Genomic DNA, 24,243 nt, shown 5'->3' with positions numbered 1-24,243 from the left:
TGAGTAGGGTCTGATCCAAAGGCAGCAAAGGAGACGGGCCTAATATGCAAACAGAGATTCCAACCCTTTTCATCCTATTTTAGTCAAAGTTAAAAGTCTGTGTGGCCTTCAAGTCCCTGGGAAGTAACCATTTTCATCATAGTTCACATGTTTTACAGCAAAGCTAGTGGGAAACTAATAATGTATTTTCTAGCTATGTGACTTCCAAAATTAGTGATTCTTAAGATGACAAAGAACAGTGAAGATTTCTGTCTTGGGTGACACTTTCACTGCTGTAATTAAAAACAAGTGGCCACACAAAGGAAGAAAGGAATAAAAATTTATTTGTTCAGTGTTTGGAAATTTAGATGTTCAATCTACATCAAGCCGGGTCTGCAGAGCTCAGGGTATGACACACGGAAGCAGAAAGGGAGAGAGAAAGGGCCCTGTTCTCACATCACAGAAGCTAAAAGCAGAGAGCCAGCAAGAGGAAGAGAAAAAGTATCTAATCCTCAAGGCCACACCCCCAGGGAAGCCTCCTTAGCCATCAAGCCTCACTTCTAACATCCTTGTTGCTTCCTGGAGGGTTAGAGGGACATTCGAATTCCAAACCATTAGTTTGTTTAGGTGGTTTTTTTCTGATAATAACTTCATCTTGTACAAGCATTTTGCTTTGGTGCTTTTATCAGGGTCTCGGGAGAGGTCTGTGGAAAAGAGCAAAGAGGTGGAGAAGCAACATGTCATGTCACAAAGAGGAACGGTTTGCTGTGCCCAGGGGTTTATGTCACTCTCTCAGCCTTTTGTCTTTCCATAGTCCCTGACTGTCTCACTGGCCTGGATTAGAGTAAACCCCAGTAAATGTTAGCTAATGTTATTGTTGATTCTTTTACCTTAAGACTAATTTTCTCCTTACTTTTACTCTTGTTCTTATTTCTGCAAGGAACAGTTCAACAGTTTCTTACCATCTTGCTTTCATGGTTTACTTCTGTATATATATGGATGTGACCAAGAAGTACACGGGTTTTGGTCTTTGTTTTGTTTTTACCTGCCTCCAATACATCCCCATTCCACCCTGTCCTTTGTACCCAAGGTCTCAGACAAACACTTGGATTTATGTTTGCAAAACTGCTCTAATCCTATGTTTTGGGTATGGCTGGCTTGGACCTCAGCTCCAGATTATCTGCTCATCAGACCATTCCAACTTTCTAAATAAACTGATTGGCTCAAGGACCCAGGTTGGGCAAATGAAATGCAATCCTGGGGCTTTTGCTGGATCTTTTAGGAAAACGAGAAGAGTTAACCCATAAGAATGTAAGTTGGGGGGGGGCAGAAGTCACCATGGGAGAAAGGAATTTCCGCTATTGGAGACAATACAGAGAAATGCAGAACCGAGAGGTGGAGAGGGTGTCCTAATACTACGTTTGAGTACCTGAGGCCAGTTTTAACTGAATACATACACCACAGTTTGATGAGCCAATAAAGTAATTTTGTCTTGCTTGTGTCAATTTGGATTAAGTTTCTGTCTTTGTAATTGAAGGAGTTCTGACAGCCTAGTCCAAAGAAGAAACATGACACAGGCAGTGAGATCCCATTGCTCGTTTCTGTCTCTCTCCCGTATTTCTCTCCCTTTTGTATTTAATGCCTTTCTGTGCCCCCCTCCTCCTCCTCTTCCTCCTCCTCCTTCTTTTCCTTCTCCTCTTCTTCCTCCTCTTCCTCCTCCTTCTTCTCCTTCTCTGCCTCCTCCTCCTCCTCCTCCTCCTCCTCCTCCTTCTCCTCCTCCTCCTCCTCTAATTTATCCTGGAAAATAATCTGATAATGTCTGTCCTTGAGTTTGCAGGTAAATTTCTCTGACTGTGTTAATTTTCTTATAATGTTGCCACCCCCGTTTTTGTGGGTCTGGAGATGGAACCCAGGGGCATTCAACCTCCGAGCTACATCCCCTGCCCTGTTTTTTATTCTTTATTTTGAAACAAGGTCTCACTAAGTAGCTGAGGCCAGTCTCAGCCTTCCCAAATGCTGGGATTACAAGTGTGGGCCACCATGCCCGGCTATAATGTTGCCCTTTTAAGCCTCACATTTAGCTCTACTGTGAAAGATTTCATCCTGCTAAAGAAATTTAGTTCAAAACAAAGGAACAGATGTATATGGAGTTAAAGAGACTTTAAAAATGTATCAACCAAATACAATGTGTAAACATTTTTATTTTAATACAAACTAACCTTTTAAAAAGAAATACTGTATGATACAGGAGAAGAAAACTGAACATGGACTGGTTATTTTTCATTAAGAAATAATTTAAAATATGTTTATGTGATAATACTAACAGTAATTTTTCTTTTTTCAGTTTCCCAGACACTAGTAACCAGTGAAAAGCAGACAGAAGTCACTGGGTGCAACGTTCCTGTTTCAGTCAGCATCCTCATTACTGTGATCCAAACATCTGATGCAGACAAAACTTAGGGGAAGAAGTTTACTTGCTTATGGGTCAGGCGATTTTAGTCCTTATATATAGTTCACTTAGGCCAGCTGCCAAGCAGGACCCTGAGCTATCAGTCCTCAGGCATCATGGTGGAAAACAGAGAGGGCCAGAGGAGGGATGGAAAGATGTATATAGTTTCCCAGGTCATGCTCCTAGGGACCCACCTCCAGCTATGCCCTGCCTACAGAAGCCACATCTGCAGGGATCCACCTTCCAGTATGGCTGTCTTCAGAAAAAAAATGTAAAGGGGAACTTATACTTTCAAACCATAATATTCCAGAAAAAATTCTTTAAAGGTGCTGGCTCTGCTGGTAGATTGAACCTATCACCCTTTCTTCTTCCTCCTTCTGCTGCCTCTGACATAAAGTAGATGAGAGGGACCAGAAGGGGCCTCTTGCACAGTGGGAACTGAAGGCCAAAATGCACAGCCAACAGATGGAAGGAACCTGGGAATTTAATAACTGTGGAGCTACGACTTCAGCCTGAGGCTGCTTCGCCCCACCCCCTTTTTTGGTATAGTGGATTGAATCCAGGGATTTCTACCTTCAAGCCATACCCCAATTCTATTTTTATTTATTTAAACCAGGATCTCACTAAGTTGCTGAGTGTCTGGTAAGTTCCTGAGGCTTGCCTTGAACTTGTGATCTTTCTGTCTTAGCCTCCCAAGCACTGGGTTTACAGGTGTTCACCGCCATGCCTGCCCCTCTTTCTTTCAGTAGGAAAAATTACACATTTGTTTTCTTAATTTGTATTTTCTCCTCCAGAAACAATGATCTCCTCAAAGACAGAATTTGTCTTTTTTTTTTTTTTCGGTACTGTGGATGGAACCCAGGGTAGTCTACCTCCAAGCTACACCCCAGCCCTATCTTTTATTCTTTATTTTGAAACAGTGTCTCACTGAATTGCAAAGGGACTCACTAAGTGGTCGAGGCTATCCTCGAACCAAGATCCTCCTGTCTCAGTCTCCCAAAAGCTGGGATTATAAGCGTGCGCCACCACGCCCGGCTAGAATATCTGTCTTTTAGCTCACAATCCTGGCTGCTTTAAGAATAACTTGGGGTATGACCTAGGCAAGGTGGCGTATAATCCCAGTCCTTGTTGCAAGGAGATAGCTGAAGGTAGACTACCCCTAGATTCAGTCTCCAGTACCTAAAATCATCGTCATCATCATCTGGGGCATTTTTTAAACATACTAAGTCCTGGCCCTCATCTCCCGAGTGTCTTATTTTACTAATTCGTGGCTAAGTCTTGGGATCTGTAAACATTACCCTGGTTCCTCTCTCTTTTTGAGGCTTGGTCCCTGGCAGGGCGGTGTGCAGGTCTGGGAGACTGACTGAGATCTCGCGCGATCTTCCGTGAGCCTAAACCGACCTGGCCCCGCCCCCTGCCCCGCCCCGCCGCGGCCCGAGCAATCGGAACGCGCGCAGGCCCCGCGCCTGCGCTCTGAGAACGCGCTTGTGCGCCTGCGCGGCGCTGGGCCCGGCGGGTAGTTTGAATTTCACTGCGGAATAGTTTCCCGCGATCCTGGCTAGGCTGGAGAGTCGGCGCTCATTTCCCGGCGGCCAGTGGGCCCTTTGCTCCCGGGCGCGCTCCACCCTGGACTCCTGTATTGGGGTCCCTGGCCTCAGAAGCCGCCAGGGGCATCGCTGGGAAGTTGAGGTGCGGGGCCGGGCGGAGGACCGGGTTTGACTGTCTTGCTTAGCTGCAGTGGATGCTTTGGGAAGGCCCTTTCCCTCCCTCCAAATGAGTGGGAACTGAGCCCTGGCCTCTCTCTCCGTGCTGTGACCATCTCCAAACTCTGAAGCCCCTCCCCCAGCTCCCCTTACGGGAAGGATGCGTCCCTGAGTCTCTTGAAATTGCAGTGTAAATGCATGTATATTTTGCCTTTCTAAAGGAAGCGCCAATGTTGCCTTATATATAAATAACGCCTTTGTCCTCTTGAGCCCCTGAAGAGATGACCCAGAGTTATCTCCTGTACCCGGGCTTGGAATCTACTGACTGCAGAAGGATGGCGCTAAGATATGTCAGTACTATGCTTTGATTAGAAACTGAAATTTTTTTTAGAATAGGAAGAAATTGCTCTTAAGGTTTGAACTTTCAAGGAGATGTGATTTACTCGCTGTTTACTATTCTGGATTTTGAAAGTCAGCCAGAAAGTTGTCTGAGTTTTCTTTTTTAACAAATGTGTTTATATTTTTTACTTAGAGGCTTAAAGGATGTCCTCCTCAGATTTGGAACAGTTGTGCGCTCATGTTAATGAAAAGATTGGCAATATTAAAAAAATTCTGTCATTAAGAAACCTTGGTAAGTAACAGATTCACTGAGTATGTATATACAAAATGTATTTTGATTTTTATTGTTCCACTGTGAATGATACCTTATGCCTGGTTAAATAAATGTATCTTAGATAATTTGAGATTTGAAGAGTGTTTTTTTTCAAACCCTGTAACATCAGTCTTTTGATATAGCAGAGGATACAATGAACAATAAGCTCAGTAGTCATTAAATTTATTCACTTATGTTTTTCTGAGATATATAGACTAATAGTAAGATTTGAAGGGTATGTGACATTGATGGCCCTACAGCTAAAAGGATATACTAAGAGGCAAGGAGGAAAATAAAAAGACTGAAGATTCACAGAGGTGAAAGTAGTCCGTATCTCATCTTGCATCCTACTTTGGAGGAAGCTTATCCCTGTATATCATAGTAACAGTAAATTGAAAATAAAATTAACCTTTCTTAATATCTACAAATTGGATGTCATAGCCATCTTTGAAAATATTTTGACATGTTGAGAAGGGATGATGCAATAAAAGTTCAAAGAAACAGAGAATCCTTACCAAGTTGAAAATGTTTAAAACAGAGAGGAGGATCACAGGTTCTAGGTCAACCTTGGCAACTTAATGAGGCTTTCCACAACTTAGTGAGACCCATTCCAAATAAAATTAAAAAAAAAATAGGGCTGGGGTGTAGCTCAGGGACAGAACACCCTTGGGTTCAATCCCCAGTACCATAAAGAATAAGTGAATAAATAAACAAACAAATGAATGATGTGCTCCCTAGCCTTGTGTAGGAGAGTTAAAGATTTATTAATAGCCGGGCATGGTGGCAGATCTTGTAATCCCAGCATTTGGGAGGCTGAGACCGGAGGATCATGGTTCGGAGACAGCCTCAGCTACTTAGTGAGGCCCTTTGCAACTCAGACCCTGTTTCAAAATAAAGAATAAAAAATAGGTCTGGGGCTGGACATAGTGGCCACACTTGTAATCCCAGTACTTGGGAGGCTGAGACAGGAGGATCTGAGTTTGCAGCCAGCCTCAGCTACTTAGGCCCTGAATAGTTTAGAGAGATCCTGTTTCAAAATAAAGAATAAAATTGGACTGGGAATGTAGCTCAGAGGTAATATGCCCCTGGGTTCAATCTTTAGTACTGTTAAAAAAAAAAAAAAAAGGGCTGGGGGTGTCACTCGGAGGTAGAATGCTCCTGGGTTCAATTCCTAGTACTGCAAAACAAACAAAAAAATTAATAGATCTGCTGTGAAGACTATTGAACTATGACTCTTGAATTAAGAATTGATAGTTTAAAAGCTTTTTTCAAACACGATTTCATATTGAAAATCTTGTATGATATGCAGTTTTTATTTACACTTGCCCTCCTAAGGATTTGATATTCTCAGTCATTATTGAGAAGTTCTAATAAAGGATCCTCCTTCGTTTTACAGCTTATGGTTCACATACTCTGTAGAAAGTTCAGGCCCTGTGGGCTCAGCATAGCAAATCCCCTCACCTCATATGTGAGATGCTCAGAAGTCAGGTGACCACCCTGGTCCCAAGCTCCTGAGTAACCAGGTGGGATGAGTTTCTGGGTCTTGATTTCCAGCAGAGTTCTCTTTGTATTTCTTTTATTGGAAAAAAAAAAAAGGACATGATTGCTGTTGGATAAACATATAATTTGGATAGATTCAGATGATCCTTCCAAAGCAATAGCCTAGCTGAAGCAGCCAGACTTACTATATTACTGCACACTAAAAAATTGTCTCTTTGCGAATGGAAAGAGTAATTTGACTGCTTGTTTTCATAGCCTATTTGAGAAAGCCTAGTCGTTTGTCTTTCTCTTTGGCTGCTATAACTTACTAGATAACTTACTAGATAACTACTCTCAAAAGGAGTACATTTGATCGATTGGTCATATTGATACAAATCAGTAAAGAAGGCCCTAACATTTAGATGCCTAAAGTTATTTGAGGTCTCAGTGTACAGGAAAGAGATACTGTCCAACTAAGTGTTTATTCCGAGATTATTTACAGAGACATCAGACATCCTATTAATTTGTTGTTATAAGCTTAATGTCCAAGGCAATTAGAATTGCTCAATTGGATAGAATAATACACTGCTTCTCATTATAATGATAAATAGTGGTGTTTAGTGAGTCCTTCAACATTCCAGACAGTGCTAAATCTGTCTTATATGTACTTTCATGTATCATTCCGGTAACTTTAGGAAGTAGGTAGTGGTGTTTCTGACTTTCACCATACTGGCATCCATAATTTACAGATATGGCCAAAGTGTGCTTTTATTTATATGTATCTCATTGTTTGGTTACTGGGAACACAGATGGGGAAAGATTTAATAGTAAGGGTAGAAATCTTTGGGGTTTTGTTCTGTCCTTTTTTTTTTTTTAATTACTTTTGTTTCTAGGGAAGAAGGGACTCTGGTTTTCCTATCCTCAAATTTATAAAGCTAGAGAGAGAGAGGTGTTACAGGGTAGGACTGGGAGTATGAAAATATGCTGCTTAATATGTGGCTTGTGTTTGTTTCCTCCAGGCACCCTGGAGTTATCAGTGGCCCTTGACTTTTTATATTACTATCTATGGTTAGAAGTTTTGAGTAGAATAGATAGTATGAATATGAATCTCAAACCTATTTTACACATTTTCAAAGAGCACTCCTGTTAACCTCACTGCCACCCCCTCCACACAGACCAGAAGGCCAATTTAAAACATAAACTTAAGCTGGGTGTGGTGGTGCACGCCTGTAGTCCCAGTTCTTGGGAGACTGAGATAGGAAGATCGTAGGTTCAAGAACAGCCTCAGCAACTTAGTAAGACTCTCAGAAGCCTAGTGAGACCCTGTTTAAAAACAAAAAATAAAAAGGGCTGGGGTGTTGCTTGGAGTTAGAAAACCTCTGGGTTCAATCCCCAGTACCACACAAAAATAAATAAATTATAAACTTATCTCTAGCTAGTGATTAGAATTTTTCAGGTTGTACTTTCACTGAAGATACATCTTCTGAAAAGAGATACTGGCCTCATTTGTGACACTCATTCCAGTACCCTGTGTTTTGAGGCCATTACGCCTTGGATCTTATCCCCCATGAAGTGAAACATATCTAGTTGCTGATACTGACAGCCTCTTCTTCAGCATCCTTCCAGACTCCCTAGGTCAGAGCTGCTACTCATCAACTCACACATGCTACCTGCTCTGTGGGTTTCTCTTCATATCAGAACCCATGGTGATTTACCTTATTCTCATGAATGCTCAGACGTGTAAAAGGGCATGTATTTTATCTAGTATCTCTAGGTGTTTTATTGTAGCGGAGGAATTTGCCAGAGACAAAAACCTGAGGGGACACATCACATGCTTCTTTCTACCTTCTCTCCATGTTATTTAGAAATGAAGTCTTTGGATTATGCTGGAGACAGGCTCTAGGGCTGAAGCAGCAGCACTTTCTCACCCCAGGGTCTGAGGCATAGCTATCTGCTCTGGGAGTTTGCATGGGTACCTGTATGCTGTTGTTTTTATGTATAACATAAAATAATAACACAGTTATAAAAATTATAAAAGTATAATGTATTCTCTATTTTATCTTTGTTTCTAATAGGCCAGGAACCTACTCTGAAGACTCTATTAAATAAAATTGGAGATGAAATCATTGTAGTAAATGAGCTTCTAAATAAATTTGAATTGGAAATTCAGTATCAAGAACAAACCAACATTTCACTCAAGGTAATTTTTTTTTTTTTTTTTTTTGGTGGTACTGGGGGTGGAACCCAGGGGGCTTTCTACCTCTGGGCTATACTCCCAGACCTATTTTATATTTATTTGGAAACAGGGTCTCACTAAGTTGCTGAGAGCCTCACTAAGTAGCTGAGGCTGGCTTCGAACCTGTGCGATCCTCCTGTCTCAGCCTCCCAAGCACTGGGATTCAAGTGTGCGCCACCACGCCCGGCTTGTAATATTTTTTCTAATGAAGACACAAAGTAAAAAAGCAATAAATGCAAACTCCCCGATCACCAGGTAGTCTGGAAACATTCCTTTACATTTCTGTTGTTCTTAGCTTTGTAAATTGTTCAGGGTATGAAATGCCACTTGTGCTTTATGTTCCCAGAGTAAAGGAGTCTGGAGCTTCACAGCTGTTTTCTTTCTTCTGCTAATAGCCAGTGGAATTGAACTTTACTGAAAAGGAGGAATCATTCTTGGCAGGTTTCATGTAAACACGTGATTCCCTGGGATACTGGTGTGTAAAGAACATCTACCTTGTAAGAGGAAATGTGGATTCTCACTGAGGCTGCCTTTAGTACCCTCTGCCACACTGAGAAAGTCATTTGACCTCTTGGGGTGTTAGAGTCCTTATTTGAAAATAATACTGGGAGCTGGGTGTGGTGTTGCACACTTGTAACCCCAGTACTTGAGAGGCTGAGCAGGAGGATTGCAGGTTCACAACCAACCTCAGTAACATAAGCCCTCCCCAACTTAGTGAGACCCTGTTTCAAAACAAAATATAGGCCTGGGAGTGTAGCTTAGAGGTAAAATACCCCTGGGTTTAATCCCCAGTACCTGCCATCAAAAAAAAAAAAAAAAAAAAAAAAAAAAAAAACAGGAAAAAAAGAAAAAGAATACTGGTCTCTTTCTTAGTTCTTTTCTATGTCTGCATTTTTTATTTATTTATTTATTTTTTTTTTTTGCGGGTTTGGGGATGAAACCCAAGGGTATTTGACCTCCAAGCTACACCCCCTGTCCTATTTTTTTATTCTTTATTTTTGAAACGGTTTCACTGAGTTGTGGAGGGCCTCACTAAGTAGCTGAGGCTATCCATGAACCGTGATCCTCCGGTCTCAGTCTCCCAAATGCTGGGATTACAAGCATGCACCACCACACCTGGCTTGCATTTTTAAATTTTTACAAAATGTAATATAAGGAATCTTCAGTAAAGAAAAACTTAATCCTCGCTTACATACTTATTTATTCAAATAAGCCCTCTTGATTTCAGCTAATAAAGTGCTGTGTACATGCTAATGGGAAAATACTCAGCTGTACGGTAATGACCTCATAATTACTTTATGCTGTAACGAATTAGAGCCACTGAACTGCTCAATGGCATTGAACAATATGCTGGTCCCATGCAACCTTGTAATACTTAAGTCTATAAAGATCCTTCATTTATAGGAATGGGCATTGTTATACCTATCTTACTATTAGTCCAAATGAAATCAGTGTCTGTGAACATTTAGTTCTTCAAAAGAAAGGTGTCATAAACTCAAAATGGAAAGCAACATTGGTATTTCAATTCTAATCTGTCCAAGAATACCCAGTGTTAGGTGTGGGCCTAGAGAATGTTCAGCTGCAAATGGAAGGCCATTTGGAGTTTCTGTTTACATTCTTACTGGGAGCCAGATGACAGGAATCCAAAGGTGCAAAATATTTTTTTATTCACGTTTTCATAATATCATTGCCTCAAGTTCTAGTGGAGGTTAAATAACGATTTTTAAAAACCCAGTTATGATCAGGTGGAAATTTTGATTAAGCTGGAATGTGTTAATGTCCATGCAGAGATCATTCCAAGTGGCATCTGTGCTTCTGAGCTGTGTGGGCATGGGCACTCTAGTGCCGTCAGACAGGTAACCCTGGGGAATGCATGCCAGTCAACAAAAGCGATTTACCAGAATGAAAAACATCAGTCTTTTGTCTATTTCTTAGTTGCCTCCCAAGGTTAAAGAATTTGGAAAAGACTTCAATTTCAGCCTTCCCTACTAGTTGTAATGTGATTGTTCTCTGAAAAAATCCAATAGAGAAAAATATATCACCATCCTAAAACAATTCTAGAAGCAAAAGCTTTTTTTTTTTTTCCCTTTTGGCAGTGCTGGGAATCCAACCTAGGACCTCAACCATACGAGGCAAGGGCTGTACCACTGAGCTATACTGTCTGCGCCAAAGCTCTTTTATTTTTTTTAATGCTGTGCATTCAGTACTTTTCATTCTGCATTCTCAACCTTCACAATCGCTGTAATTAGGGTTCGTCTCTTTTCCTGTCTTAATAATGTCTTACACACAGGGAAGAAAGACGCTTATTCATGAGCATCTTTAAACTTTTAGGAACTCTGTGACTCTCTTGAAGAAGATTTTAAAGATGTGCAACATCTCAAGGAAAACATTCCTTCCCATTTGCCTCAAGTAACAGTAACCCAGAGCTTGTAAGTATATTTATAATTATTCTTGCTATGTGGATTTATTAATCCATGAAAACAAATGCCTCAAAGCTATTTCTCTATGATGTATTTGCAACTTTGTTGGTCATTATCCAGTTTTTTGTTGTGTATTAGAAACAATCTGTAACCCTTTCTTCACCAGTTTTCTTATCCTGTATCTCTGAGGGCAACATCTGCCTTTCCTGAGGACGAGCATCTCTGGGTTCTCTTTCCCTTCATTCTTTCTCTTAGAGCGGTTTTTTCACCTCTGCCCCATCTGCCACTTCATGCTGCTTTGCTGTGAGAATGGGGACTTTAGTACCTTCCCTGGTCTCTCTCCACCAGACCCTGGTTGCATCCCTTTCCCCCACACAGTTGTGACCATGGAGAAAGTTACCAGGCATCACCAGATGTGCTCTGCAGGCAAGACCTTCCAACTCCGAACCACCGCCTTAGTGTTAGAATAAGCTCAGTGAGTTTCTCTTCTGAAAAACACCAAAGGAGCGATCCACTTAGCTCTCCCTGCTCTGGCTTCCGTGCTGTTCTGTCTGTCCTTTCTCCCAGAGGCCTCAGCCCTGGCTCTGGGCTGCTGGCCCAGTTGAGGAACTGACTGCTTGCAGATCACGGAGCACCTCACGCTCCCTCTTTAGCCCAATTCTATTCTCCAGGCCTAGCTTTGTTTACCCCTGGCTGTTTCTGCACTGCTGTGGGCTTTCATAGTGGTCATTTCCGAGCTCTAATGTGGCTGCCTCTTTCCCCTCTGTCCTCCCTTAACTTCCAGGTGTCTCCTGAAGCTGTTCTACTCCTGCTTACCAAACCCCACTCTTAATGTTCTCAAATGTCCAGTCCAGCCCTGACATGGCACCTAGTTCTGGTGATTTTGTGGCCTGCTGGTGATGCGAGAGTTGTTTTCTCTTTAACCTTTGCACGTCTAGGTCTGAGCTCACTGGCTCTCTTGTTACCCATCCATCCAACCTGCATCCATTCAACCTGCCGTCCTGTCTTCATGTCAGCTAGGCAGGGATGTGGCTCCTCATCCTATTATACTCTGTCTCAGCCATCACCTGTCTCTGCCTCCTTGGGGTTTTGCCTCTCAGTTCTCTCCCTTGTTCTGATTGCCCAGCTCTGAGGGGAATCTCTGTCATCTTTTGTGTTCATGATTTGGGAGATTCTATGTTCTGTCTTTTTACTGTTTCCCTACTGCCATCTCTCCAGTCCTCTGCCACCAAAATATTATTTCTAAAAGGTACTTTGAGTAGGTAAAATTTCCATAACTAACTTAACTTTTAAAAAACTTATAATGCTTCGTATACAGAAAATCAATTAAAGTATTTTTTGTATAAAACAAGAATAATAAAACAAACATCCACTAGTCAGATTAAGAAATAGGACAATATCAGTCCCTTAAAACATCTTCTGATGCAGACCCTCCCTCCTCTAGAGGTAATCACTATCCTGGCTTTTATAATCTTGTCTTTGCCTGTGTGTTCCTGTAAACAATATATTATTTAATCTTGAAAAGCTAAAAAGCAAACATGAACCTTATAACGAAGGAAAGGAGTCCTATTACTACTGATTGTTGAAGGTCTTCAGGAACAAAGTTCAATAGTGTTCTTAGGCATGATCAGAGGATGCCTTGGGATTTCCCTACAAGTCAGTGAGTAAGGTCATCATAGGTTAGTTGTCAGGGTTGTAGTGTGGACCAGGCATTGGACATCCAGCAGGAATATGGCCTGGGAAACAAGAGCTCACTCTGGCCTGGTTTCAGCTGTCAGCACTAGGTCAAAGCAGAACTTTCCGTAGGCTGAATGGTTGCTTTCAGCGAATACACAAAGCAGGACATGCAGGAGCATCCGGACACTCTTTTTAACACATGGTCAAGACAAGCAAATACACAAAAGAATCAGCCAGTTTCTCAGTGGAGTCTCACTTTTAACATTGATGTTAGCATGATGGCGCCTTCACATTGGACATCTTTGTCTTCACCGCCCATAGCAAACATTCATATCTGGTTGCTCTCTGGTGCTCAGCTGTTGTCTTGGGGATTCCCTGTGCATGCTACTGTGTTGGATGCACTGTTTCCTGCATCTGGTGTCTATCTTGGAGTGGTCAAGCCTCTATAGCAACCTTCCCTGGCAGTTAACCTAGAAGCGCCAGCCTGTTTCTAGACTGTTTCTCATGGGGCAGCAGTTATATTAGAATGCTTGCTGAGTAAATTGGGCAGACCAAATCAAAGGGTGACCCATGCTTACTGCTGGTAATGAAACCAAGTTGGTAATAGGCAGCGACTAACCTGAGCACCCAGCAGGATAAATTAGAATAAGTCAATGTCTAAGGTGACTGGTGTTTGCAGGTTCAGAACTTAGGAAGTCCGATTGAGGGTTAAGATAGCTCAACCTTCCACATGTTGACTTTGAGCAGCCAGTAGAACAGCTAACGAGGATGTCTAGCATATATCCTATATGCGCTGTGTTTTTGCTATGTAAATAAATTCAGCTGTATTATTGACAATTCAGGGACTTAATTTTCAACATCTCTTTACTACTTAAATCTTCACAGTGAAGGGCTAGAGCTAGAAAAAATGTTGGCTATGAAATTACAACAGAATGAGTCATGCATTTAATATTGATTATTTTTAGTTGGGAAAATTTCCTAGTATGCTGCTTAATTCTGACAATTATGTGCATATATGTACTTCTCTACTCTGTAGGGTAAATGGGCCAGATCTTGACACTGAAGAACCAGTCAAAGTTGAGGAACCTGCACCCACAAAGAAGCCGCCAAAAGAACAAAGAATTATTAAAGAAATGCCGTTTATAACTACCGATGAGTTTAATGGTGTTCCTGCGTAAGTATTTAAGATAAAAAAAGTTAATGTTTAGCTCTTTAATAATCAACACGCATGATTGTTTAAATTGTAAAGCTTGATTATATTAAATATAACTAACACACTATATTCAAACAGTGATCTTAGCTCAAATAGTTTTACATTGTATTGTGAAAGGTCAGGAACTTTTTTTGTGGGAAATGCTCAAACTCATGTTTTTTGCTTCATTCTAAAACCATTTAATAGAAATCTGGAGGTGGCCCTGTCTATTGCTTTATATTCCCTCCAGGGCCATTCTGTGATTCACATTTACCCTGGCACATATTAGAAGTAGCCTTGGTTTTGTTATAATTCTAAAGGGAATTGAGTGTGTTGTGTAGATTTGAGAATTAGAACGAAGAGTGTGTGTGTGTTTGGTTCCATTTATCTCTTGGACCACACATGTGTTTGGTCTGTGCTATCTTCTAAGCTCCGTGTCATCGAGGAGGATAAAGGATTGAATATAGGACAAGACGCCTCCCTCAGAGGGAGGTTTCTTTTGCCTTTTAAGGATTACAACAAAGGGGAAACAATTATGGAAATCTGTTTTCTTAAACTCTCATAGGTCCAGGACTTTTTTTTTAACTTCTAAGTTTTATGTTACAGTTCTTATTTATTTTATTACAAATAGTAATAAATAGTGTGTATTGTTAGACAGTACTGTATAATGTTAAAAGTACTTATTGTACTTTATGTATATTGTTAGAAAGTACTCATTCTCAGAAAATAAAACTCACTTTTAGTGTATATTGTTAGAAAGTAGAATCTCAGATGGCGTTCATCATAAGAACCCACAATTTGTTGAGAGGAAAATTGAAGCAGGTGACTGAGTTTGGGTTTTGGGGGGTCCAGCCCCCTGGAAATTGAGCTTTCTATTTTTTACATTCTAAGGCTGGATTCCTGATGGCAGTGAGGACAAAAAAGAATGAGTTCTAGGTTGAGTCCCGGTTGCTGAGTGGGATTTAGAGTGGGAGAGACAGTATTTTGGAGGAATTTTGGGTCGCCGTTGCGAAGAGCATGCTATAGACTGGGTCTCTTCTAGCCTCCGCTGAAGTCCAGAGCCTTTCATCTCTGCATCTCTGGCCCCATCAGTTCTTTGTCTTAATCCTCACTACATCTTTGTTGTACGCTTTGTTTTCAACCGTCACCTTCCCTTTCTTCTTTTCTTCCTTTCTTCCCCCTCAGAATATGTAATTTTTTTTTTTTTTCAGAAAAGGGTGCTTTGAGTTGTATTTTTTCTCAACATTTAAACTCCCCCCCCCCCCCCCAGTACTGAGGATGAACCCAGGGGCATTCTACCTCTGAGCTACACCCCTGGCCCTATTTCCTATTCTTTATTTTGAAACGGTCTCACTGAGTTGCAAAGGGCCTCACTGAGTAGCTGAGGCTGTTCTCAAACCTAGATCCTCCTGTGTCAGCCTCCTGAATGCTGGGATTACAAGCATGAGCCACCCTGCCCAGCTTGCACACATTTTTAAATGTTTAAATAAACATACCTTACAGATAATCAGTTGACTTGGATTAGAATTTGAGAGCTTAGATTATTAATTCTGTGTGGATGGAGACTAGAGATTCATGTGTCGAGATAAAATGAGGAAAGCTAAGCACTGATACGTTGCTCTCTGTTTTTCAGCTGTTGAGCTGTGTCTGGGCTATTTAGAAATTAACCTAAAATTGTTTTTATAAAGGGTACTTCGCTACTGTACAAAGTCATCATACTTATGTTTTTCAAAGAAAGTAATTTGGGGGATGATTCTAAAATATATATATATATATATAATTTTTTTACAGGTACATGAAATCCCGCTTAACCTATTGTCAAATTAATGATGTCATTAAAGAAATTAATAAGGCTGTCATTAGTAAATATAAGATTTTACGTCAACCAAAGGCTTCTATGAATTCTGTAACCAGAAATCTTTATCACAGATTTATTAATGAAGAAACAAAGGATACTAAAGGTAAAATAATTATATGTACATATATATTAACTCTTTGGAGTATAACTGATCGTGAGGAACAAGCTAATTCCAGAAAGTTCTAAGCCTAGACTGTTAATTCCCAACCAGGGGCAGTTTTCCCACTGGCAATATTTGTCATGCTGGAGACAGTTTTGGTGGTTACAACTGAGGTAGGAGAGTGCTCCAGGCATCTAGTGGGTGGAGGCTGGGGGTGCTACTCAAAGGCCCTGCAATGCACAGGACTGCACCCAAAGTGTCTGTAGTTCTGAGGCTCTGAAATGCTGCTTTAGAGTCTTGTGAAACTATTTCCAGTGTTTTGGGAATTAGAATAGTAATAATAATAGTAGTGATACAGAACTTACTATATGCCAGTATGCTAAGGCTAGTCCCTGTGACATCTCTATCTGATTTTGCAGACTAGGCAAAGAGAGCTTAACTTATCCAGGGTCGTCCAGGTGAGTGGTACAGGTGCTGTGGGCTCCATTCTGTAATCAGAGTATGTAGTCATACAGTCATACCTCTGGAAAAGTGAGTTTTTCAAGAGATACGAATAGGTAGCCAGTAATCTAATAAGCAGAGCTACAGTGCTGAAAGACCATACAACTTTCAGTACTCATCTTGAAAGCTGGCTTCATAAAAATTTGCACTATCTTTATTTTCAGGTCAGTATTTTATAGTGGAAGCTGACATAAAGGAATTCACAACTTTGAAAGCTGACAAGAGGTTTCATGTGATTCTGAATATTTTGCGACATTGCCGGAGGCTGTCTGAAGTCCGAGGAGGAGGACTTACCCGTTACGTCATAACCTGAGGCCTATTGAGCTTTGGAATTGTCAGTACAGTATAGAGGCTAGTCTTATAATTTCCTCATACACACACACGCGCGCGCACACACACACGCGCGCACACACGCGCGCACACACACACATACACACAATATTCTATTCTATATATGTGTGTGTGTGTGTGTGTGTGTGTGTGTGTGTGTGTGTGTGTGTGTGTATACACATATATTCTATTTCTTTCTTATAGAAATAAAACTTTTTTGGATAAATCTTATATATTTTAAAATACACTTCCTTTCAACAAATATTTAACCACCTACTGTATAAACCTCTGCATTCGGCGCATTATGGAACTAAACTTGCTCATGTTTAGCTTTGTGTTTTTGTGGGCAATGCTGTAGACCCTAATAAAATGGGTATAGATGTGATATTGGAAGAAAAGGTCAAGAAGATAAGGTTGAGGACACCTGACCCCTTTGCAATTCAAGGTCATTAGTGTCTAAATTCAGTCCAAGGCCTTTCATTCTACGGTAGACTTCCGAGAAGTGGGTCCTGGAGGTGGCTCATCCACCCTATTATTGTGCCCTCACAAACGTCCTTGGAGACAGCTTACTTCAAGTGCTGACAAGAGGTGTCATGTGATCCTGAGTATTTTAAAAGTATAAAGCCATTTGTAAACTTCAACCTGTAGTGGAAGTATAATGTATATCAAGATAATGTGATATTGTGATACAATAAATATATATATATATATTAAGTCTTCATCCTCGTTTCTTTGTTCAGGACTCCTAAAACCCTTGTAAAGTCCTGAGTGCTGGGGCACATCTTTTATTTTGTCTAGTCTTTGACTCCAGTTCAGACACGGCTATACCTCCATACTATTTATTTATTTATTTATTTATTTATTTATTTATTTATTTATGGTACTAGGGATGGAACCCAGGGGCATTCTACCTCTGAGCTACACCCCCTGCCCTATTTTTAAAAATTTTTTTATTGGTGCATTATATTCATACATCATATTGGGGTAAAAAACTTGTGTGGACATACGTGTACACATCACCCATTTAGCCCCTACCCAATTCCCACCCCATTTCCTCCCTATTTTTTATTCCTAATTTTGAAACAGGGTCTCCCTGAGTTGTAAAGGACCTTACTAAGTAGCTGAGGATGTCCTTGAAACATGATCCTCCAGTCTCATCCTCCCAAATGCTGGGATTACAAGAGTGCTTCCCCACGCCCAGCTCTTTATTTTTTTGAAGGAGGATCTCACTAAGTTGCTGAGGCTGATCTCGAACCTGTGATTCTATTGTCTTAGTCTCCCAAGTACTGGGATAAGACATGAGCAAACATGCCCAGATCTTTAAATTCCCTAGAATTTCATGGTAATAGAAGCATCTTCTATTCAGGTGATTCTTGGAGGGCTCTTAGATGGCAAACACTAAGCCATTACTAGAGGGTTCCAATTTTCAGCTTGCCCCCATCCCCGGGAGGGGAGAGAGGCTGGAACTGGGTTAGTAATTGATCATGCCAGCATGATGAAGCTGTAGAAATACCTAAACTTGTGGAATTTGGAGAACTTCCAGGTTGGTGAGCACGGTGCTGTGCCAGGAAGGTGACGTGCCCTACCTGTACGATAGAACTCCTGTGCTTGGGGCCCTTCTGGAGCTGGCCCAGTGGACCTCTTCATCTTGCTGCTCAAATGTATCCATTATAATTCCTTTTATAATAAACTGGTAAACAAAGTGTTTCCCCGAGTTCTGTGAGTCATCCTAGCAAATGACCAAACCCATGATGAAGCTCTTGTGGGAATTTCCAATTTGCAGCCACATCAGGCAGAAGTTGGGTAAACTGGGGACCCACTAGTTGTGAGTGGTGACTGAAGTGGGAACTGTCTTGTAGGACTGAACCCGTGGCCTGTGGGGTCTGTGCCACCTCTAGGTAGTAGCAGAACTGAATTGTAGGATACCCAGTTGATATCCAGAGAGTTGGAAAATTATGGGAGAAAACCCCCACATATTGGGGTCAGAAGTATTATATGAATGCGGTTATAGAAGAAAACTAACTTTCCGAGCAAGATGAGAGTGAAGGCAAAACGTGAACAGGTTCATGGGGTCATGGAAAATGGGTAGTTGGATTTTAAGAATTGAGCCGGGTTCTTCCTCACCTGGAGAGACCATCTGGTCTATCTTTGGCTGTGCCATCTGCTTGGCAAGCTCATCCCTGTGGCAAAAAAAAAAAAAAAAAAAGTGTCCTCTGGCCTGGTAGCCTGGTTAGCCTCAACACTGATGACCACAACAGTAGACCTGGCGTACCTATTCTTCTTTAACTTACATGCAGGCAATTTGTATTTTTTATGTCTCAGTTTAAATAGAAATAGCATTATCTTTTTTTTTTTTTTTTTTTTTGGCGGTACTGGGGATGGGACCCTGGGGCATGCTATCTCTGAGCCACACTCCCAGCCCTATGTTTCATTCTTTATTTGTTTTTGAAATAACAAAACAAGGGTCTCACTGAGTGGCAAAGGGCATCACTACATAGCTGAGGCTCATGGTGAACCGTGATCCTCCTGTCCCAGCCTCCCAGATGCTGAGATTACAAGTATGAGCCACCACGTCTGACTTATATAGCATTATCTTTTTTTTAAGTCTTGATTTTTCTGTATGAATCTTTTTCTTCCTGTAAAAAACATTTTCTGTTTAAAATAGTCCTGTTGTGGAACTGCAAGCTTATTTTTTACTAAATAGACACTAAAGTAAGCAATTAGTCTTTATTTTAACTGTTAGCACATAATCTATTATATTTAGATATATAGTTGGTAAAAAAATTTCTCAATAATAAAAACATTAATTTTAAAACAACTAATCTCATACTTGAACTTTATTTTCTAGCAAACTGTCAGACTCATTTTACTTATTTCTTGAAAGAAATATTTTAAATTTATCTATTTATTTATTTACTTTTGCAGTACTGGGGGTAGAACCCAGAGGCATTCTACCTCGGAGCAACACCCTTATCCCTATTATTTATTCTTTCTTTTGAAACAGGGTCTCACTGAGTTGCAAAGGGCCTCAGGAGCTGGGGCTGTCCTCGAACTGTGATTATCCTGTCTCAGCCTTCCAAGTGCTGGGATTACAAGCGCGCACCACCACACCCGGCTTAAATTTAATTTTGAGAAATTAAACAGTTCTCTGGCCTTAAGTTCGCTCTTGGCCCTTTCTTTGCCCTCCCATCTGCTCACACAAACACATCCTGCTGGGCTGGCTCTGGCTGGACCCTGTAGAGCCAGAGGCCGATGTGCCATCTCCTCCCACCAGCCTGTGGCCCCAGGCAGGAGAAGGGTCCACAGTTAGCGTGTGGAACCTTCTTCAGGCTGCTGTGTATGCTTGTTGTGGTAATAATTATGCAAATGTGAACCCAGAGGGCAAGCAGGGATGTCACTGGACCCCCTCACTTAATTGTCTACGCGACAAGTCAACTAAGTCAAGAGACAGGAGGTGAGGGGATGTGGCTTTATTAAAAAGGCTGGCTGATTGAAAAGATGGTGAACACTGATCCAAAGTCCATCTTGCTGATTCAGGAGCAGTTTATACAGGCAGTAATGGGTACTGGCAGGCTGAAGAGGGGGGGTACTTTCTCACTGTGGATGGAGATACTGGTCTATGGCCAGGTGATGCAACCTGGTCTTAATTGCCCAATCACAAGATGTTTTTTAGTTCTGCCCATCTCAGGAACAACAGTGGTCATTTTCGTTTACTGAGCAGTTTGCCTGTATGCAGCCCCTGACATTATAAAATGGCCAGGCTAGAGAGGGCAGCCTCCCCAAGAAGAAACACAAAGGTCAGGAGAAGGTAAATATGGAATCCGTGATGCCTGGCTTCAGAGGGGTGCACCAGATATGAGAACAAGGATTTTATTGGGACCAAAATGAAGGTGGCCACCTGGGAAACATATTCTCAGTGCTCCAAAATGGCGTCCTGGCCAGGGTCTGGTTTTATAGATGGAGAACAAGAAGGGGTTCACAGCAAGTGGGTTATTTTAATTACATTGGTCGACGGGAATTGTGTTGTGTAGGTCATTGATAAGGCCATTGCTCACTTATATGTTTCAGGAAAGAATTAGGATAAGTTGGAAAAAGCTTTAGCTTTTATATATTATCTTCATGGCATCAGGGAATCTGGAAATACATTGTGTTAAGTTAGAATGACTTAAGTGTCTTGTCTACTGCCTCACGCTTTCCCCTAGGCTAAAGAATTCTCTGGCCTCATTCTGTGATGCTTTCAATCCTTTATAATGATAAAAAAAAAATCTTTTATCTGTTCCTTGGTCCTCAGTTCTGCATTTTAGGGAAAGTTGGTTATTTATACATAGAATTTATTTCCCCCCAGGAAACACAGGTTAGTTAAAAATGATCATGAGAGATGAACATCTCGGTCCCTCTTCACCCCTCCTGGGCACCTCCTGTCCCCTGGCACCTCTCCAAGGCCCCTCTGGCCCCTCGTGCCTCTCCTGGTATGCTGTGTGCTCACCTCTCTCCTGGCCACATTCTCTGCTTTGTACTTCTGCTGGGTGTGTTCTGTTCTTTGTACCTCTCACAGGTACAGTCTGTCCCCCTCACATTTCCCGGTTGTGAAGGTGTCCCCGCAGACTCTCTGGGCCTCTCCCGAGTCTCAGACCCTAGGCTGCCGGCCAGTGTGCAGCTAACATATCCGGCCACGGGCACCAGCACAGCCAGTAGTCTTCTCCCTCACTACCCAGCCTCAGGCCGGACTCCACGGCACCCACTGTAAGTAGGGCAGCCTCTGCAGTGCCAGTTCCCAGACCTGACCTGCTGGACCCATGGTTCTGACTCCTCCTAGCTCTGGACTCAGTTGAAGCACCTGGTCACAGGGAACCTGGCCCAGCAGCAACTTAAAGAGGCCAAATGACAACCCACATTTATAAGCATTTACCCGTGGAAGGTGCTTCTCCCAGAGAGAGACAAGAGATGGAGCTGGGGCAGATACATTTTTTGTTTTTTCTTCTCTTGAGAGACTGGTCCAAAGCACGGTTTTCTAACCCACCTGGGAACACTCTACATTGCTGGTTGGTTCATGGAACAGCTGAGATGTGTAATCACTTTGTTTTTTATCTTCTCTGTTTTAGTTCTCTCTTTCCTTACACTTGCTGCCCCAGGGTTGTAACTCCCAATAAAATAGTGGCCCTGTCCCTGGAAAACTTGGTGCAAAACTTACAGACATCTACCTGGGCATTTCCCACACTGTGTCTTGGGCACTACTGTCTCTCAATATAGAAGATTTAGCCAGGCGTGGTGGCGCATAACCTCAGCACTTGGGAAGCTGAGACAGAAGGATCACAGGTTTGAGGCCAGTCTCAGCAACTTAGTGAGACCCCATTTCAAATTAAAAGAAGGGCTAGGAGTGTATATAGGGGATACAATGCCCCTGAGTTCAATCCCTAATACCACAAAACAAAAAAAACCACCCCCCAAAACACACACACACACATAATACATATATACATATGTCTGTATATAATATACACATATATAAGATGATTTTATAAAGGACTATAAAGGATTCTGATTACAGGAGTTTATAATATATTCTTTTTCTTTTTTTGGCGATTGTTGGGGATGGAACCAGGGCCTCCTGTGCGCTAGGCAACCGCTCTACCACTCAATTACAACCCCAGCTCATGTTCAATGGGTTTTATTGTCACATAACTTCTTGCAGGTCCTTTGCTATACCGGTCCACATTGTGAATTTCCAACAGAGAGAGGCTGTGTGTTATTTCCACCACTTCTTTTACTGTTTTTGTGGAATCCACATTAATATCTCTTGGCAGATTGATAATGCTCTGTGAAATGCGTTTTGGGGACCTTGTTAAAAGGCAATCTGTTTTGCAGTCATTTTCATTTTTGTAAATGAAGTTCATTACCACAGTCTACTCTTAGTAAATCTGTGTGCATAATAAATCACTTCTTGAGGTGGTGCCTTGGACTCTGGGGTGGGAAGGCTGACTGATGTTCAAATCCGGGACCTGCTACCGATGGGCAGCACAAGCTCCACTTAGCTCGCCGGGGGGCCCGTGTGACTGAAACAGCAAGCTCAGGTCATCACGCTGTCCTTCCTTCTGAGCAGCCTACCTGATAATGGTGGTCTATCCTAGTCGCAAAAGTTTTCTTGGTGCAGTGGTCCTCAGCTGTCCCTCAGTAGTGTAACTAAAAACCATATCTCTCATCTTCATGAGTAAAAAAATCCCTTCGGAATTCTTACGTTCACTTTTAAAATGATTCGGCAACATAGTATGTCAAAAAGAACATTTCCACTCCCAGAACCCTAACCCTAACCCTTGACATTTCCACACTGCATATAATCCACATTTGACCCCTTCTCACAAGCTCTGTATTTAGCACCCCAGTCCCAAACAATGTCATCTTTCCTGTGGGTTAGTACAATAGTTTTCTGCCTGGTGTGTTTTTGTCCTTGCCTGATGATCACAAGAATAAAAGTTAGATTGGTCCACTCTGCTACTGAGAAGCCTTCAGCAGTTCCCTGGCTCTCCCTGACAAAGGACTGCAAGGCCCTTCCTGGGCCTTCCCCAACCCAGGGGATCATCTCCTCCTCCTCCGTTTGGCTGCTGTTCCTGGTGATATTACTAGAAGTGGCCAAGTGTGAGCCCCTCACCCTTAGCAATGGCTGCTGTCTCTGCCCGAAATCTCCTCACCTGGCCCATGTGACGCCCTCCCCTCCCCTGCTCATACCTCTGCTCAGGGTCTTCAGATCTCTGAGGCCCTTCATTGAAGATCACAGCGCCCTTCTGGAGCAAGTCCTCTTCCCTTCTCTGTTTCTCTTCATAGTCCTTACATCTATCCAATGGTTTAAGACTTTATTTGTTGTCCCTTTTGTTCAATGCTGTCTCCAGCCTCTTGAGCACAGCTTCCCAGTAGAGGGCACGGAGCAAATATCGAATGTACATTAACTGAATGTACATTAACTGAATGATTGGTGGACCCAGGCAGGTGACTTTGCCTTTCTACCCCTCTACTTCTTCCTGTATACAGGAGGATTGAGATGTTTGCACAAAAAATTCTCTAATGACCCTCTAGTTTAATATTAAGTAATTCTAATATTCCTAGTTTCCTCTGGGAAATACATTCATGTCAAAATAAAAGGATATGACTGCACTATAAAAATGTAAGCCAGGCATGGTGATGCACCCCTGTAATCCCAATACTTAGGAGGCTGAGACAGGATTGCATGTTCGAGGCCAGGCTCAGCAACTTAGCGAGACCCTGTTTCAAAATAAAAAAATAAAATAGAGCTGGGGGTATAGTTGGGAGGTAGAATGCTCCTGGGTCCAATCCCCAGTAACACACACACACACAGGCACACACACACACACACACACACACACACACACACAGCAAAAAAAAAAAAGATAATTACATGTAAGTTTCATCTTTTAAGTGAATCTATAAATTATTAAGCTTGGGAAATATTAAAATTCTAGGTACTAATTACATAAATAAAAGTAAGAAGCTTCACTGGATAAGGAATTTTCTAAAAAAATTTTTTTTGGCTGATAGTTTTAGTTTTCTAATTTATTTTCTGTGTTAGGTATGGTTTCAGGATTTTACAATGTAATAAATTATACCTAATCACAAATGAAATAATTCTGATTGCTTTTATGGAACATCCCATCTCC

General features: G+C 41.7%; 1 protein-coding gene across 1 annotated transcript; it reads left to right on the top strand.

Annotated features, from left to right (window-relative positions):
• Positions 1 to 4,674: 4,674 nt before the first annotated feature.
• SKA1 (spindle and kinetochore associated complex subunit 1) lies at positions 4,675 to 16,559 on the top strand (the record flags this gene model as incomplete). The annotated part of the gene is made up of 6 exons (XM_080714405.1): positions 4,675 to 4,762; positions 8,338 to 8,462; positions 10,830 to 10,927; positions 13,632 to 13,769; positions 15,579 to 15,748; positions 16,411 to 16,559. The coding sequence occupies 6 exons, from the start codon at positions 4,675 to 4,677 to the stop codon at positions 16,557 to 16,559; spliced, it is 768 nt and encodes a 255-aa protein (XP_080570531.1).
• Between the last annotated feature and the right edge of the window lie 7,684 nt (positions 16,560 to 24,243).

Source organism: Muscardinus avellanarius, assembly GCF_963383645.1.
Source record: "Muscardinus avellanarius genome assembly, chromosome: 17".
Lineage (NCBI taxonomy): Eukaryota > Metazoa > Chordata > Mammalia > Rodentia > Gliridae > Muscardinus > Muscardinus avellanarius.
Note: the sequence above shows the minus strand (reverse complement) of the source record. Positions and strands in the feature narration are given on the sequence as shown.